This window comes from Bombina bombina, chromosome 6, assembly GCF_027579735.1.
Source record: "Bombina bombina isolate aBomBom1 chromosome 6, aBomBom1.pri, whole genome shotgun sequence".
In the NCBI taxonomy this organism is placed as follows: domain Eukaryota; kingdom Metazoa; phylum Chordata; class Amphibia; order Anura; family Bombinatoridae; genus Bombina; species Bombina bombina.
Window position 1 is genome coordinate 340,219,926 of NC_069504.1, and position 18,683 is coordinate 340,238,608.

General features: G+C 39.3%; 1 protein-coding gene across 1 annotated transcript in view; it reads left to right on the forward strand.

Moving 5' to 3' along the window:
- Positions 1 to 9,092, forward strand: part of LOC128664420 (uncharacterized) — a 401,731-nt gene extending 392,639 nt beyond the window's left edge. Inside the window, exon 13 of the mRNA XM_053719251.1 lies at positions 8,991 to 9,092. Within this exon, the coding sequence (XP_053575226.1) occupies positions 8,991 to 9,092 (102 nt within the window). The remainder of the gene's footprint in view (positions 1 to 8,990) is intronic.
- Positions 9,093 to 18,683: the final 9,591 nt, after the last annotated feature.

Here is an 18,683-nt window from a genome sequence, read left to right on the forward strand (position 1 = left end):
CATAGCATTTGTTCTGGATAAGCAGGAACTGGACCATGATCCAGATTTGCAGAGATCAAGCATCCCCACTGAAACTTCTCCAGTGTCTCCCACTGTATTCCATGTTCTTCTCTTTCTCAGAGTTCATCTGCTGCTCACTTAGTGGTGCACATCACTTTTTTAAGATATGGAGAGCACCTAATGCACAGCATTCTTCCTTGTTTTTGACAGCTCACTGGTGGTAACCTGATGTCTTTGTGGAGATAGAGGTACAGCTGCAGGTTCTTTAAGTGAGGGGAGGTTTAGCATTAGACACCTGCCTTAAAAACTTGGGTATCCCTGTTTTCTACTCCATGCGGAAGTTATGGACAAAGTTTATACCTCAGCCAATATTTCATCCACCCTCAAAAAACTTATAGCACAATTTGTTGAACAGGCAAGCAATAATGTTGAAAGTGGCGGCGCTGTGTCACCTCTAGGGAACCAAACTGCCCACGTCCTTTGAGTCAACCTTGTTGCTTATTTTAACTGCAATCTTGTCAGTATATCCAGTTTGTGCGCCTACCATAATCTGCTACACTATTGTGAGCACTTTTATTTTGGAAGTGAAAGCAACAAGGTTGACTCAGAGGACGTGGGTAGTTTGGTTCCCTGGAGGTGACACAGTGCCATCACTTTCAACACTTTCTGCTTCTATACACAGTTTGGGAGAACCGGGACTGGCAGCGAGCACCTGAAGGGAAGTGCTAACATTGCTTCATACTTTATCCTTTCTATTAAGCAATAATGTTGAGATGAACTTTATGGTGACTGATGGAGCACTAAATATGGTGAGAGTTATTTGAGACAGTGATTTAGTTGCTGTGCACTGTGCGGCACACATTCTCCATCTTGTAGTGAGGACTTAACTTCCTGACAGACACAGCAGCAGCCTGTCAAACCTGCTAGTGTTTTGCCATAAGATTTTCAGCCACTTCCCCTGCTGTGTAACGTCCATCCATGCTCTGAGGTTAGTACAATAGAGGGAAGGCCTACCCTATTATTGTCTCCACCAAGATGTAGTCACAAGGTGGAACTCCACCTTTGAGATGTTGGAGAGGCTATTGGAGCAGCAGAGGGCACTGCACTAAATGTCTTCTTAGCAGAACATTAGGGAGCAGTGTCCATTGGGTATGATGAATGGACAACTATAGGTCAGATAGTGACAGTCATTTAGGGATGTAAGTGAACACCTCAGTCAAGCCACAACCAGCTTCAGTCAAATAATTTCTTTGTTTACTTACCTGGTTGAGAAAATGGACTCCTTCCAACCAACCTGGTGACAGGTTGTTTGTTGATATCGCAGCACTCATAAAAATATTAAATCAAAGCTTAAACTCTGCTTGCGTAATTTGCTGGACATAGACAACTGCCGGAATCACATAACATAGACATAAACAACTGCCTGAATTACATACTGGCTAACTGGAGTGACCCAAGGGTAAAGGGCAGTGTGACTGAGAAGGCAAATACTCTGGGAGTGTTTAAAGAAAAAGTCACCAAAATAATTATTTCTTTCCAAGAGGGGTATGTTAAGACAGTTAGAAGGTCAGGAAGATGGAATCCCCATGAAGCTGTCAGCAGTGGAGCCAGCAGGACCTCCATACAAATGACTTACCCCTAATCCTCTACAGCTGTCAATGGACACTGTTCATCATGCAAGAGCGGAGCACCAGCATTTTGGGCAGAGGCTTTGGTCGGGAGAAACATTGCACACAAAAAATAGAGTAGTGTTTCTGAAATGGTAGAAGGCTACCTAGCAGAACCTCCAACATCTAATCCCTTTTTCAAGTACTGGAATGAGTGTCTGGCCTGCACTCACAGTGGTTGCCCAGCAGCTGCTATCATTACCCCCATCAGCATCCAATGCAAGAGAGTGTTTTCTGTCACAGGCAATATCCTAAACCCTCAATGTTCACAGCTCTCCTCACACCTAGTTGAGAAGACGGCCTTTCTAAAATGCAATGTGCCTCAGTGATTTTAATTTTTCAGTCAAAGCCTCACTCAATACTTTGTCAGCTACGATATAATAATAAGCATGCAAAGACTCAGTAAGGTGTAGGTAGCCCAAACCAATCAATGCCTTGCAATCAACGATCCCAAGTATGGCTCAGAACAGGAGATAATTATAAAAATAAGTATATTTAATAAAAAACAGTAAAAACAATTAAAATAAAATTCTCACAACGCGTTTCTCGGATTTACAATTTCATCAGGTGAGATGTTGCACGTATCATGTTCTGAGACTTAAATGCCTTTCATCAGCATACTTTATTACCTAGAGTGCATGTCAGGAAACAACCTATCAATATCGGTTTAGCAAGGACTGGCAAAGAATGACCTTTAATATGATCAGTTTTACCCAACGTACTCTGGGTCAGAAGAATCAACCTACACTTAACCAAATGTCTTTAGTCTAAAATAACACTTATATATATTAAAAATGCGTAATATGTAAAACATTGACAAGTGTAACATTCTACAAAGATGCCATATATAAAGATGGCGATATCCGTTATCGTAGTTATCGTAGGGCAAAAAATATAGCAAGAGAACAGCTTTTGCTCCCAAAAAACAAAATACCAAGGGATTACAAAATGGATAACAGTATAAGGTTCATTACCAAATATAATAACAATCATCAAGTTATTAGGAACATTCTAAATAAACACTGGCTGTTTTTAACTTGTGATTCCACTTTTTGGAACATATTAGAAAAATCACCCCTGTGTACCTTCACCAGAGCACCGACTCTTAAGAATATGTTAGCACCTAGCAAAGTAGTTACCAAAATTATGCCTAATAATTCCTTAAAAAAATAACAATAATTACAAAGATAATCATACGATGGGATTAGGGAAGAGAGGTGTTTATAAATGTAGTAAGAAACTATGTAGAATGTGCTGTCATGTTAGGGGAGGTGTGGACCACTTTGATTCCTATATTACCAAAGAAAATTTTGAAATCAAGTCCCGTATTACATGTGATATACAGTATGTGGTCTATCTCCTAAATTGTATTTGTGGGTTTCAATATATAGGTCGCACCTATTAAGAAAATATTGGGGGAACATCGAAGAAACATTGATAACACCATGTTAAAACACAGTATACCCAGACATGTGGTTTGTAAACATGAAGGCAACAAGGATTCCATTATTATCATCCCTATAGAATCCATACCTAATTCCTGGGGTTCCAATAGATTTATACATCTTCGACAGAGAGAGACCTTTTGGATTTGGAGGTTACAAACATTAACTCCATCTGGGCTAAATGAGAATATAGACATGGCTGCCTTCAATAATTAAAAGTGAATGATATTGGTATTATTCTTATACCAATTCTTATTTTTATTTATCTATATATAGTAGCTTTTTGTAGTCAGGCATTATAGTAGGATTTCATATCTCTCCATTTTTTTGTATTATCACATCTATCTCATGGCCTTTAGAAGATACTTTTTGTCATAGCAATATTGGTAAAAATATGTTTCAAACTGATATATCCATTTGTATTATTGTTAATTTGTGGCATTAAGTTATAACATAGCAACTCAATGTGGTAATATTTAGTTTTTTTATCTAGACACTTCTGTTGGTTATAGTTTTTATATTAGTTATTCACGTCATTTTAATATGTGACTATTAATGAGTAGCATTTTTTTTTCTTTAACATATACTTATTCTTGTAGCCATATATAACTGTATTGATCTGATGAGGGTGTCCGCTCTGGTGGATAGGTAGGATTGACATCGGTATCCCTTGAGTCTATAGACGATCACAATACGTATTATGCACTTTCATATGGATTGGCTAAGCACAATTGTAATTGTTGCACATGCGATACACCTTTCAGTGCATTCATCATGCTTATGTTTTGGGTTTCATGAAATGCCATGCTCTACACACATGTGCTTCACTTGCAAGTTTAACATTTGACACGCATGCTATTGTTACAGTCCATGATGAGAGGGGACCGAGTCACATGACACTGAGTAGATATCACCATCTTTATATCTGGCATCTTTATGGAATGCTACATTTGTCAATGTTTTACATATTACACATTTTTAATGTATGTAAGTGTTTTTCTTTGGAGTAAAGACATTGGGGCCTATCTGTCAACCTCCGGATAGAGCTTGAGGCCCCGTGTTTCTGAAACACCAGTTATGAAGCAGCAGTCTAAAGACCGCTACTCCATAACCCTGTCCCCCTGCTCTGAGCAGGCGGACAGACATCACCGCAATTCAACCCGATCGAGTGCGATCGGGTTGATTGACACCTCCCTGCTGATTGGCCGCGAGTCAGTAGGGGGTGGCGTTGCACCAGCAGCTTTTGTGAGCTGCTGGTGCAATGTTAAATGCGGAAAGCGTATTGCTCTCCGCATTTAGCGAGGTCTTGCGGACCTGATCCGCACTGTCGGATCAGGTCCGCAAGACCTTTGATAAATAGGGGCCATTGGGTTAAGTGTAGGTTGAATCTTCTGACCCAGAGTACATGTTGGGTGAAATGTATCTTATTAAAGGACATTCTTTGACAGTCCTTGGTCAACCGGTATTGATAGTTTGTTTCCTGACATGCGGTCTGGGTAATGAAGTATGCTGATGAAAGGTATTTAAGTCTCAGAACATGATATGTACAACATCTCACCTGATGAAACGGTAAATCCGAGAAACACGTTGTGAGAATTTTATTTCAATTGTTTTTACTGGTTTTTATTAAATATACCTATTTTTTATCATTATCTTCTGTTCTGAGCCGTACTTAGGATTATTAATTGCAAGGCACTGATTGGTTTGGGTTACCTTCACCTTACTGAGTCTTTGCATGCTTATCATTATATTGTAGCTGACAGACTTAGGAGAACAAGTTTGCTGGGTGATTTCCAACGGTGCAGCATGCCTATTATACACTTGTGAAGTGCCTGCCAATTTGTGAGCACATTTCTTTATTAAGAGTAGAGGGGTGTGCTGAGTGCCTAAATAAAAGGCTTGGGTGTCTTGTAAGTCTAATGTAATTTCTAGTGAAGCAAACCGCAATACCAGATTGCACATGGCGCCTAGATGAAGGCCTAAATAAAGGTTGGGAGTCTGATAGGTCTAATGTAATTTCTGGTATTAGCGTACAGCAATATCAGATCAAGTATAAAGAAATAAACTTTAATATAGTATTATATCAAGTAAAAAAACAACAAGTTAAAAAATCATGGATCCATGATTGCAATAAAGGCTAAAATCAGTTTAAAATTCAGAGTCCAGATAACATACTCAGATGAATTATCCAATAATCAAATGTTCAAATAGATCAGCAGTTGAATTACATAAATGAATCTCTATGAAATTTGCTGAAATGTCTTTATGTCAGGAATGATAAGCACAAACAAATGTCAGCAAAGTGAAAATCCAAATGTAAAAACAAAAACAAATATAAAAATCAAAATAAAAAATCAAGTCAGTGTTTGATGTTAAAAGGTAAAGAAGGTAAAAAATGTGTCAAACTTGTTTTCCTGATGGTGAGAATCCTCGTGATGTGTCCAAAGTCCTGGGTATCCTGTGGAATTCAAAAATAGATAGTGCAGATAGTCTCTGAAAACAATATTAGTAAAAAAAAATGCTTACCAGCTAGAAGTTGTCAACGCGTTTCAGCCTAATAGAGGCCTTTCTCAAGAGTCTAGTCTTGAGAAAGGCCTCTATTAGGCCGAAACACGGTGACTTCTAGCTGGTAAGCATTTTTTTTATACTAATATTTAAAGGGATATGAAACCCATTTTTTTTTATTTCATGATTCAGACAGAGCATGCAATTTTAAGCAACTTTCTAATTTATTCCTATTACCAATTTGTCTTTGTTCTCTTGGTATCTTTATTTGAAAAAGCAGGAATGTAAGCTTAGGAGGCAGCCCATTTTTGGTTGAGCACCCTGGGTAGTGCCAGTCTCAGGTGCTAAACCAAAAATGGGCTGGCTCCTAAACTTTTTCACAAACTTTGGGGTTCTCACTGAACTTATTTACACACAACGACCGCACTCATAGGAGAAATGGTTGTAAAAGCTTCCCTTTGTTCACAGATAGCAAACATGCATGGCTTTGCCATTTAGTTTTTTGGTAATTAGAAGGCCTAAATCCCTGGCAGTGAAGGGGTTAATAAAGTAGCTTGTAAGATTAATTTTAGCTGTAATGTAGAGAGTCCTATTTGATCCTTTCCAAACAACTCTCAACCCTCCCTCACCACCCACTGGCAACCCCCATTTTAGTTACTGGTAGATAGTCTGCCAGTATGCAGTGTAGTAATGATAGTTTTTTTTGTTTTTGTAGATAACTCTCCTCACCTAGCCACTACCACCCCCTAAACAGCTCCCTAACCCTTTCCCCCCTCAGTAGCTGATATATATATATATATTTTTTTTTTTATTAATATTTACAGTTGTTTTTTTTTTCTGTAGTGTAGGGGTCCCCCTCCCCCACAACTAATTGTCACTAAGACCCCCTCCCATCTCACTCACCCATTTTCCATAGTGCAGCCGCGTCCTGTCCCTCCCTCTCTCTCCCATTATTTTTTTGTAATGTAGGACCCATCCCACTTCCTCCCTCCAACCTCCACTGCTAGTCCACCCATCCGCCTCCCACCTTCCCTCCCACACCAACTTCCGGCCACAACGGAGATCGTTATGGACAGTGACACAGACCTTGTCACTGTCTGTAACGATCTGGCTATCTACCTTCATATTGTAATGGAAGCATGATCAGCGCTCTCTTACCATATGAAGGCAGACGCAGCATGAGGCAGAAAGTAGGACATAGCTAGTTTGTTCACAGGGTACACTGGGTAAAGTACCATGTGACATAGTAGCTATGTCCAGTTGGCTTTATGTGTTAAAGGGACACTATACCCAATTTTTTTCTTTCATGATTCAGGTAGAGAATAGAATTTTAAACAAGATTCCAATTTACTTCTATTATCTAATTTGCTTCATTCTTTAGCTATCATTTGTTGAAGAAATAGCAATGCACATAGGCGAGCCAATCACACGAGGCATCTATGGGCAGCCACCAATTAGCAGCTACTGAGCCTATCTATTTTCAGCAAAGGATATCAAGAGAATGAAGCAAATCACTTTCTACATCCTGCCGCAACCATCTATGCAATATTTCCAAGATTCGCCCTTTTCTGAGCACTGACACCAGAAAGCAAATAATCCACTCCCTTGTTATTTCCCGACTTGACTACTGCAATAACCTACTCGCTGGCCTTCCTCTTTCCCGCCTCTCCCCCCTTCAATCCATCGTAAATGCCTCTGCCAGGCTGATCCACCTTTCCCGTCACTCTGTTTCTGCTGCACCTCTCTGCGAGTCCCTTCATTGGCTCCCTATTCACAGCAGAAATAAATTCAAAATTCTCACCCTTACATACAAAGCTCTCACCAACGCCACTCCCCTTTACCTATCCTGTCTAATAAACAAGTATACTCCAGCACGCCCACTAAGATCCAACAATGACCTGCTCCTTGCATCTGTGACTATCACCTCCTCTCATGCTAGACTGCAGGACTTCTGTCGTGCAGTACCTACCCTCTGGAACACTCTCCCTCGTGCTGTCAGGCTTTGCCCTAATCTTTCTTCCTTTAAATGTTCCCTGAAGACTTTTCTGTTCAGGGAAGCCTACCACCCAACTCAATAATACATTAATTTCACTTACCTAATATTTCCCTCATCTAACTCTGTATTAACATCTTTCTCAGTCTTGCAGTCCTCACCTCATGTTTCTCAACCTCCTACCACTCTAGATTGTAAGTTCCCACAGGAATAGAGCCCTCAATCCCTCCTGTATGTGTTTGTAAATTTTGTCCTGTCTCTTACAAGTCTTATATTGTTTTATTTAAATTAATTGTATCCATGGACAGCGCTGCAGAATATGTTGGCGCTTCATAAATAAAGTATAATAATAATAATAGAATTAGATAATAGACGTAAATCGAGCTATAAATTGCAGAATAAATGTTTTAAAATCAGTTAAGACCATCATATCATTAGTACAATTTACAAGGTTTTGCAAATGAAAAAAGGAATTCAGAAATACACTTTATGAAATGTCTTGTGGAATCCATGTTTCTGGTCCTTTTCTCTGGCCATTTAGAAACAGATGTAAATAAGTTTGTGGCCAGCACTAATCATTCACTGTGTACATTGTTGCAGGCACAGGTAATTGTTATCACAGCTAAAAGGACATTAATACATTTCATGCACCTGCCGCCATTTTGAACCTAGGTTTCTCTAGAGGTATTGGAAGGAGAGATTATGCACATGTGCAAACACATCAGCACTGGAATAAAGTGAAAACTAGATTTCAACATGGTGGTAATCATGACTAGAGGGAGGTGGGGAATAACCTCAATAATATGCTTATAAAATGCATTTCATGTTGGTTAATCTCATTTTATGTATGATGGAGGCACTGTGAAGTTTCCTTAACTACACATTTTATGTGGAAATTATATGCAGTTTACTTTCCCTTTAAAACATTAATAAAAAAAAATAAAAAATAAAAACACCTTAGATGTACACTGTTTATGTGTGCAAGTTCAAACTAATTGGAATGGAGGCCATTGTTTTCTTATGTGTGTTGCTATGTGAATAATCTAAAAAAATATGCACTGGCAACATACTTCTATACCAGTATCAACTGCCATTGTACAAAAATACTTGATGTGTTATGATAATTTGAATACAAGTGAATCAAGTCCATACAGAGGTCATTAAGATCAATCAATATTATAGAAGCCTTCATCATGCTACCAACAATTTGCTATTTCTACTGCTTGGATGAGATCAATTTAAAGCTTGTTTTGTTTGCTATGCTAATATAGCTTGTGTTTGTAACAATCAGAGCTCATTATCCCTCTCTCCAAGCACAGCAGCAATCTGCTCTTTTTGAATCCTTCATCATTTCAGCTCTTTCCATGTCTTCTTTACCAGATTTTAGAGATTGTGGACTATTATGTAACAGATGGCCTAACAGACCTTCGACTCTTCGCTGTGATGGCTAGCTTGGCGCAGAAAATAGCAGCACTGGAGTGAGTATTCAAAGGCATGGACGCTCATGAATTTTAACTCATTGGTGACAAAGAAATTAGATGGTGAATAAACTGCTTCATCACTGTAAGGAGTAATTAAGAATTGGATGACTCTCCACTGCTAAGTATCTCTTCTCTGGCAAGAGAAGCTGTCTCTTAATGGCAGATTAATCAATCCCAGCTTTCATTGGATCTTAATTTACAGAAATAAAGATTTAATATAGAAAATAAAAATAAGGAAATATTAAGAAACACATAACACTCAATAATAGACATATATATATATATTTATGTGTGTGTGTTTATCTATCTAAAATAATTTTAAGAATAGCATTAGTTTTGTCTGATAAAAAAGATCTATCTAAAAGAAATGTATTTTTAAGAATCCTATTACATTTGTTTGAGAAAAAGATCTATCATTTTATCTATCTATCTATTTATCTATATATCTATCTATCTGTCTGTCTCTCTTTCTGTCTATCTGTCTACCTACATATCTGTCTGTCTTTCTATCTTTCTGCCATCTATGTCTCTTTCTCTCTTGAAGAGTGGGTGTTATTTAGAATATAAGTGTAAGAAAGCAGGCTACATATCCACAGATCAAGTCATGTTGTAGTAGTAAGATGCTACCACTATGTGACTTCACTTCTACAACAGGACAAACATTCTGTTGGACCATGCATATAAGGAGCATTTTATTACAAAATAACCAGTTACTGATAACCAGTTAGTGAGATGCCACTTTAACAGTTGCTTAATAAGCCTATAGAGAATTGTGCGTGTAACCTATAGTTAAACATAGAATTTGGCGGTAGATAAGAACCAAAAAGGCCTATCAAGTCTACCCATATTACATGTTACTTTTTCCTTAGGATAGCCTTATGCATGTCCCAGGCATTTTTTAATTCCTTTACAGTCTTTGAGGCCCATTTATCAAGCTCCGAATGGAGCTTGAAGGGCCGTGTTTCTGGCGAGTCTGGCAGCAAATCTGCAGGGGCGGCGTTGCACCAGCAGCTCTTGTGAGCTGCTGGTGCAATGCTGAATACGGAAAGCGTAATGCTCTCCGCATTCAGCGAGGTCTTGCGGACCTGATCCGCACTGTCGGATCAAGTTCACGAGACCTTTGATAAATTGCCCTCAATGTGTTTACCACCTCAAATGGAAGCTTATTCCATGAATCCACCACCCTTTCGGTAAAAAAATGCTTCCTCAAATTTCTCCTGAATCTGCTACCCTCTTTAGATTGTGACCCCTTGTTTTGGCATTTATTTTTTTGTGAAAAATGCTTCAAGCTTCTATTTTATTAAGTCCCTTCATAGTTGTAACAACCAGTTGAAGAAGGTAGATTTTAAAATGCTTTTTTGAATATTTAAATAAAGTTTTACATAGTTGAATTTATTACAAAATACTTTCTGCCATTCAAGTTCCATTTTTTTTCCATTAACAACCATTACCCTTTTTACAAGTTTTATAAATAAATAATCATTTGTATGAGACAGTATGAATAGAAATAGGAAATAATAGTCATGAAATCCTGTGATTGATAAATAATTCAGTTTAATAATTGACAAATCACACAAAAGAAAATGTTATGTAACATCTTCCAAGTACCTTCAAAGCTGTGCAAAAACAGAACCTACTAAACTTATTCTATCATATGCTTTACTATCTCTTTTCCAAACACATAAAAATAAAAAATGTTTTGAAGTACATTTGGCAACAAATGGTATACTTGGGTCAATGACATGGTATCATGTAGTCAGTAAAGGAAAGTACCCAGTGTTCCTGAATTTTGTGCCTACTGAATCTAACTTTGAACTGTTCAAATGAATTTATTTATGGGGTTTTTTTTTTATTGAATGAGGTTGTAGATACATGGGAAAGCCTTGCTGCAGAAGTGGTAGGGATAAATACAGTTAGTTAAGAATGTCTTGTTTTTGTACAAGACTATCCAAGGATTAAGCAAACTTGAGAACAATGAGCAGATTTAAAAGAACCAATTTTGTCTTTATTATAATCCTTAGCATTTCTTTCCAAAATGTTTGTGTCTATAAGGTCATTTACATGCAAACTGTCAAGATCTCCAAAGTGAACTAGCTGTGTTAAAATTAAAAAGTAAAGTAAATCACAGTATTTATAAGGATGGCAATTCAAAAAGAAAATAAACCAAATGCATAGCTTTCGACATGTACTATATATGTGGTGGTAGCAGCATTATTAAAGGAACAGTGTACTGTAAAATGTGTTACCAATCATCTATTTTATCTACTAGAGTGTATTAAATTATTTACAAATAGCACCTTTACAGGGAGTGCAGAATTATTAGACAAGTTGTATTTTTGAGGATTAATTTTATTATTGAACAACAACCATGTTCTCAATGAACCCAAAAAACTCATTAATATCAAAGCTGAATAGTTTTGGAAGTAGTTTTTAGTTTGTTTTTAGTTATAACTATTTTAGGGGGATATCTGTGTGTGCAGGTGACTATTACTGTGCATAATTATTAGGCAACTTAACAAAAAACAAATATATACCCATTTCAATTATTTATTTTTACCAGTGAAACCAATATAACATCTCAACATTCACAAATATACATTTCTGACATTCAAAAACAAAACAAAAACAAATCAGTGACCAATATAGCCACCTTTCTTTGCAAGGACACTCAAAAGCCTGCCATCCATGGATTCTGTCAGTGTTTTGATCTGTTCACCATCAACATTGCGTGCAGCAGCAACCACAGCCTCCCAGACACTGTTCAGAGAGGTGTACTGTTTTCCCTCCTTGTAAATCTCACATTTGATGATGGACCACAGGTTCTCAATGGGGTTCAGATCAGGTGAACAAGGAGGCCATGTCATTAGATTTTCTTCTTTTATACCCTTTCTTGCCAGCCACGCTGTGGAGTACTTGGACGCGTGTGATGGAGCATTGTCCTGCATGAAAATCATGTTTTTCTTGAAGGATGCAGACTTCTTCCTGTACCACTGCTTGAAGAAGGTGTCTTCCAGAAACTGGCAGTAGGACTGGGAGTTGAGCTTGACTCCATCCTCAACCCGAAAAGGCCCCACAAGCTCATCTTTGATGATACCAGCCCAAACCAGTACTCCACCTCCACCTTGCTGGTGTCTGAGTCAGACTGGAGCTCTCTGCCCTTTACCAATCCAGCCACGGGCCCATCCATCTGGCCCATCAAGACTCACTCTCATTTCATCAGTCCATAAAACCTTAGAAAAATCAGTCTTGAGATATTTCTTGGCCCAGTATTGACGTTTCAGCTTGTGTGTCTTGTTCAGTGGTGGTCGTCTTTCAGCCTTTCTTACCTTGGCCATTTCTCTGAGTATTGCACACCTTGTGCTTTTGGGCACTCCAGTGATGTTGCAGCTCTGAAATATGGCCAAACTGGTGGCAAGTAGCATCTTGGCAGCTGCACGCTTGACTTTTCTCAGTTCATGGGCAGTTATTTTGCTCCTTGGTTTTTCCACACGCTTCTTGCGACCCTGTTGACTATTTTGAATGAAACGATTGATTGTTCGATGATCACGCTTCAGAAGCTTTGCAATTTTAAGAGTGCTGCATCCCTCTGCAAGATATCTCACTATTTTTGACTTTTCTGAGCCTGTCAAGTCCTTCTTTTGACCCATTTTGCCAAAGGAAAGGAAGTTTCCTAATAATTATGCAAACCTGATATAGGGTGTTGATGTCATTAGACCACACCCCTTCTCATTACAGAGATGCACATCACCTAATATGCTTAATTGGTAGTAGGCTTTCGAGCCTATACAGCTTGGAGTAAGACAACATGCATAAAGAGGATGATGTGGTCAAAATACTCATTTGCCTAATAATTCTGCACTCCCTGCATTTTGGCATTTGAAATAACTGCTTTTGCCGGTGGTATCCCTACATACACTGAAAATGTAAATACTCAAGCTTTTAATGACAAAATAGAATATGAAAACAGTCAGTTAGAAATGTGTCAGACATTTTCCTTATGCTTATGTATATGTATATAAATCAAGTGTTATATTTTAATGAAATTAATACAATTTGAGTCTTTTGGATTTCTTCCAGATAGCTTCATTTTCTTTGGGGCAATTTATTTTAGTTGCATTTGTTAGACAAGTATAAACTTCATGGTCATACGTCTCAAGGGAAGATATGTCCTTTGGATCTTGGAGTATTGGGGACCGATCCTCTACAATTTTTATAAAACAAAACCTTGACAGTGATGGATTTTCCTGTGTGCCAAATGTTTTTGATTCAGAGTTATATTTTGCATTACTATACCCCATTCCATTACTGCAAATAGCACCTCTCTCCTCTCTTTCCAGGATTTATTTTACCGCATACTTACAGAAATGGAGCTTAGAGAGCTTATTAAAGTGTTGCAATGCCAATACACAGGCTCGGCCAGCTTATTTTAGTGCTGTGTTTCTCAACATCATGCTTGTCATGACTATGACACCCACATTCAGTTTACTCAGTGTGAATGTCTCCCTGTTATTATATTTGGATCTGTCCTTGCTTTTATTGACAGCGGAATAAAAGTTATTTTTTAAACTCCAGCAGGACTGCTATCTTTTTTCCTTATCCTTTTGACCAGTTGGGTCCCGCTTCTCTCTTCAATTACTTTTTGAAACCGGACAGATTACTTCCTTCCCCCATGTATACTATCAATTATAATATATAAATATAAATATAAAACCTTGAGTCACTTTAATACATTGTTATAACATCAACAGTTACACCAATAATAATAATGGTGGTGATACTATTAAAGATCTTAGTACCAATTTCACTTATAATGATAAGAATAATGATAATAGTGATAATAGTAGTAAACATAAATAAAAGCCCACTTTGTTAACTCACATTCATGACTCTGGGAGTATTGGTAGATACTTTATGGGTAGAGCCAAAGCTCCTATAGGTTGAATGACTTCTCCCTTAGTGACAAATCTTTGGTGCAGCTTCCACATTCACTGAGCACAAAAGGGTTCTCAGGCTTTAAATACACTGAAAGATAAGAACACAAAGCACATCCAAGATTCAAGGTAAAAACGTATATAACTTTAACTAGTGCACACAATCTATTGCACTTAGAAGAGATAAAACAAATAAATGCCTTTTTAAAAGCCTTGGTACACTCTTTCCAAGAGTTCAGCTCCACATGAATCAGTAGGTAGCGACCACTGCTTCCCTTGTGTCTCTGTATACCAATTGGCAAGTTCATAAAAAAATTATAAAATCCTCCTTTTAAAGTGCAGAGTTTGTAGTCAGAGGTTGACCCCTCCACTAGGAACTTATCTAAAATAAAATACACAACACAAGTATGGGGTACAAAGGCCGCAGCTTTTATTTTACAACATATAACTTATAACTTACACATTTAAATCCTCACAATCCCAGCTTGCCCATAGCAGAAACATAACTCCCTTACTACCAAATCCCATTCCATTCACTCCTGCCTTCAGGAGGTACCATAACTGCTATCCCCCCGGGCAAACTCTCCGCCACAGGCAAAGGCATCACTGCCGTGCCCGCCCACCAACTCCAAGGCCTTTGCAACCCCTTCTTTTATATTAAAATTAAACAAATGCAATCCTATTTCGTTTAAGTGTACCCCGTCTCGAAGGAAAAAGCATCTACCCGACTCCCCTTCAAATTCTACATGTCGTAAGGACAACCCACCATGCTTCTGTACAAACCCACTCATCATCCTGTTAACCTTCCTTCGAGACGTCTCCAGCCTTTTTATATCCCATGCTGCCCTCCACGTCAATCGTGGTTCAATTTCAGACCATAAAATGATCATTCCTGGGAACAACTCCCCCAGCCTCACAATATCCCTTTTCATCACTTCCACTAAATCTTTTTGGGACATAAGGCCCAGATCATTCCCCCCAACATGAATAAACAGTATATCAGGCGGGCAGTACAGCCTGGCATATTCTATGACCTTAACAAGCAACTGGCCACACCTCATGCCTCTGAAACCAAGCCAACGGATGCGGACCTCTTCTGGTGACCACCCCAACTGAAACCCTTGCTCCTTAACCGCTGCTGCTTTTCGAGCCCAGTAAATGTAAGAGTGTCCCAACAGCCAACAATTAACCGAACCTGTGTAAACAAAATAACAACAAAACCACTATTACAATAAAGCTGTCCTCACGTAAGACAAATAACTGTTAGAAACCCATTTCCCTATCCTCTTAATTCCCGCAGCCCCCAATGCCTGTGCCTCTGTAGCCGCCCCTATCCTGAATGAGTGTGTCCCAAATTCAGCCGGCTGTAAACCCACCAAACCCACACATTTTTTGAATACCGCCTGAAACTGGAAACGGGACAATGAGGTCCCATCCTTGTGTAAAAACAGCGGCCCCCCCAACTTTGGCCTTACCCCCATATATTCCTTAAAACTGTGCAACGGGCAGCATTCACCCCCTTTTGCTCTCAGAGATATCTGGCAACCCTTCCCCACCTGATCTGTCTTGGACTTCCTTAACCAAATTGTCAACACATCCCCCTCCCCCCTGACATCCGCCATTTGTAACCCCCCTTTATCTTGTCTATTAAAACCCACCAACTCAAAAACCCGGAAGGCCCCGAAAAAGGTCAATACAAAAGCTAATCTGAACAGCTAATATTCGAAATCCGCCACACAAACACCACTCAACTTCTCAACTATACTCGATAAAACTGCGTACACTACTGGCCTCCTGCCGTCCGGCACCCTTTTTCCCTTACACAAACTCCTCGTGGCCAGCCTGACCATGAACTTCTTTGAGACGTCTTCCCACCCCATTAGCTGGAACAAAAAGGCCATTGCCGCTAATCGCCTCTTAACCATAGAGTGAGAAACCTTCACCCTCTGCCAATCCATCATCCAGTCTATCAGCGCCTTGGCCCTCCCCTCGGACGTCGTCACCTCAGCCCGCCCTTGCAAGAATTGTAACCACAAAGCCCATACCTGCGTGTATGACCTCCATGTCCCGGGCGTTACCGCCCCCCTCACCAAATTCAGTCTGCCACGAATGCTCTCTTCCACAAAGACTCCGGACACCGATCCCCTTCCTCCTCGGCTCCCGGCACCAGCTCCCGAAACCGATCCCACTGTAAACGGGAAAGAGCATCAGCAATACTGTTTTCTTTACCCGACACATGAATTGCCCTGAATGATACATTGCATCTTAAGCATTGTAACACAAATAGTCTTAACAAATGAATCACCGGCTTTGATGAGGCTGTCAGTCGGTTAATTGCTGACACAACCCCCATGTTATCAGAATGAAAGATGACCTTTTTATCTGCCAGGATATGGGGCCAAACTTCCAACGCCACCACCAGTGGAAACAACTCCAAAAATACCAGATTTTTTGTTAACCCCCTCTCATGCCATGCCTCTGGCCACTGCCCCACACACCACTTACCATTCAAAAATGCTCCAAACCCAACTGCCCCTGCCGCATCCATATACAAGTGTAACCCCGGACCCACCATCTCCTGCATCAAGGCTCTCCCATTGAATTCCGCCAAAAACCTCCTCCACACTTCCAAGTCATCCCGGAGCTCCTTATTCAAATGGATCCTGTGTGATGGCACCCCCACCCCTGCCGTCGCCAATGATAATTTCTCTTGTTAAGTGTATCCAGTCCACGGATCATCCATTACTTATGGGATATTAACTCCTCCCCAACAGGAAGTGCAAGAGGATTCACCCAGCAGAGCTGCTATATAGCTCCTCCCCTAACTGCCATTACCAGTCATTCTCTTGCACCCAACGAATAGATAGGATGTGTGAGAGGACTGTGGTGATTATACTTAGTTTCATACCTTCAATCAAAAGTTTTTTATTTTATAATAGCACCGGAGTGTGTTATTCCTTCTCTGGTAGAATTTGAAGAAGAATCTACCTGAGTTTTTCTATGATTTTAGCCGGAGTAGTTAAGATCATATTGCTGTTTCTCGGCCATCTGAGGAGAGGTAAACTTCAGATCAGGGGACAGCGGGCAGATTAATCTGCAAAGAGGTATGTAGCAGCTTATTATTTTCTGACAATGGAATTGATGAGAAAATTCTGCCATACCGATATAATGTAAACTCAGCCTTAAATGCAGTAGCAGCAACTGGTATCAGGCTGTCATGTATGTATATTTTACACTTCAGTATTCTGGGGAATGGCACTTCACTGGAATTATACTGTATGCATAAAACTTTAGCCTAATTTGCAGGGACTAGCAACAGGCTTTTTAATAACACTCAATTTATTAATGTTAAATGTTTTTTGCTGGCATGTAAAATCGTTTAATTTTCTGAGGTACTGGGTGAAAAAATGTTTTGGGCACTATTTTTTTCCACTTGGCAGTCGTTTTATTTAATTTATGACAGTTTACTGATCTCTCTCACTGTTATGTGTGAGGGGGAGGGACCTTTTTTGGTGCTTTTGCTACGCATCAAAAAATTCAGTCAGAAGTTTATTGTCTTCCCTGCATGATCCGGTTCATCTCAAAGGGAAGAGTTACAGAACTCAGGGGTCTTCAAAACTTGTTTTGAGGGAGGTAATCACTCACAGCAGAGCTGTGAGATTGTAGTTGACTGTGATAAAAAAAAAAAACGTTTATTTCTGTATTTTTTTTTTTTTTTTTTTTTTTTTTTCTGCTATCAGGGTTAGTTATCCTTTGCTAATGGGAGCAATCCTTTGCTAAAATTGTGTTTTTTACAAAGATTTGATGCTATAACTTTTCAGTTTATTAATTTTCAACTGTCATAACTTTTTCTGTGCTTCTTATAGGCACAGTACGTTTTCATATTATAGTAAATTACTTGAAAAGTATTTCCAAGTTGCTAGTTTATTTGCTAGTGTGTTAAACATGTCTGATTCAGAGGAAGATATCTGTGCTATATGTGCTAAAGCCAAAGTGGAGCCCAATAGAAATTTATGTACTAACTGTATTGATGCTACTTTAAATAAAAGTCAATCTGTACAAATTGAACATATTTCACCAAACAACGAGGGGAGAGTTATGCCGACTAACTCGCCTCACGTGTCAGTACCTGCATCTCACGCTCGGGAGGTGCGTGATATTGTAGCGCCGAGTACATCTGGGCGGCCATTACAAATCACATTACAGGATATGGCTACTGTTATGACTGAAGTTTTGGCTAAATTACCAGAACTAAGAGGTAAGCGTGATCACTCTGGGGTGAGAACAGAGTGCGCTGATAATATTAGGGCCATGTCAGACACTGCGTCACAATTTGCAGAACATGAGGACGGAGAGCTTCATTCTGCGGGTGACGGTTCTGATCCAAACAAACTGGATTCAGATATTTCAAATTTTAAATTTAAGCTGGAAAACCTCCGTGTATTACTAGGGGAGGTGTTAGCGGCTCTGAATGATTGTAACACAGTTGCAATACCAGAGAAAATGTGTAGGTTGGATAAATATTTTGCGGTACCGGCGAGTACTGACGTTTTTCCTATACCTAAGAGACTTACTGAAATTGTTACTAAGGAGTGGGATAGACCCGGTGTGCCGTTCTCACCCCCTCCGATATTTAGAAAGATGTTTCCAATAGATGCCAC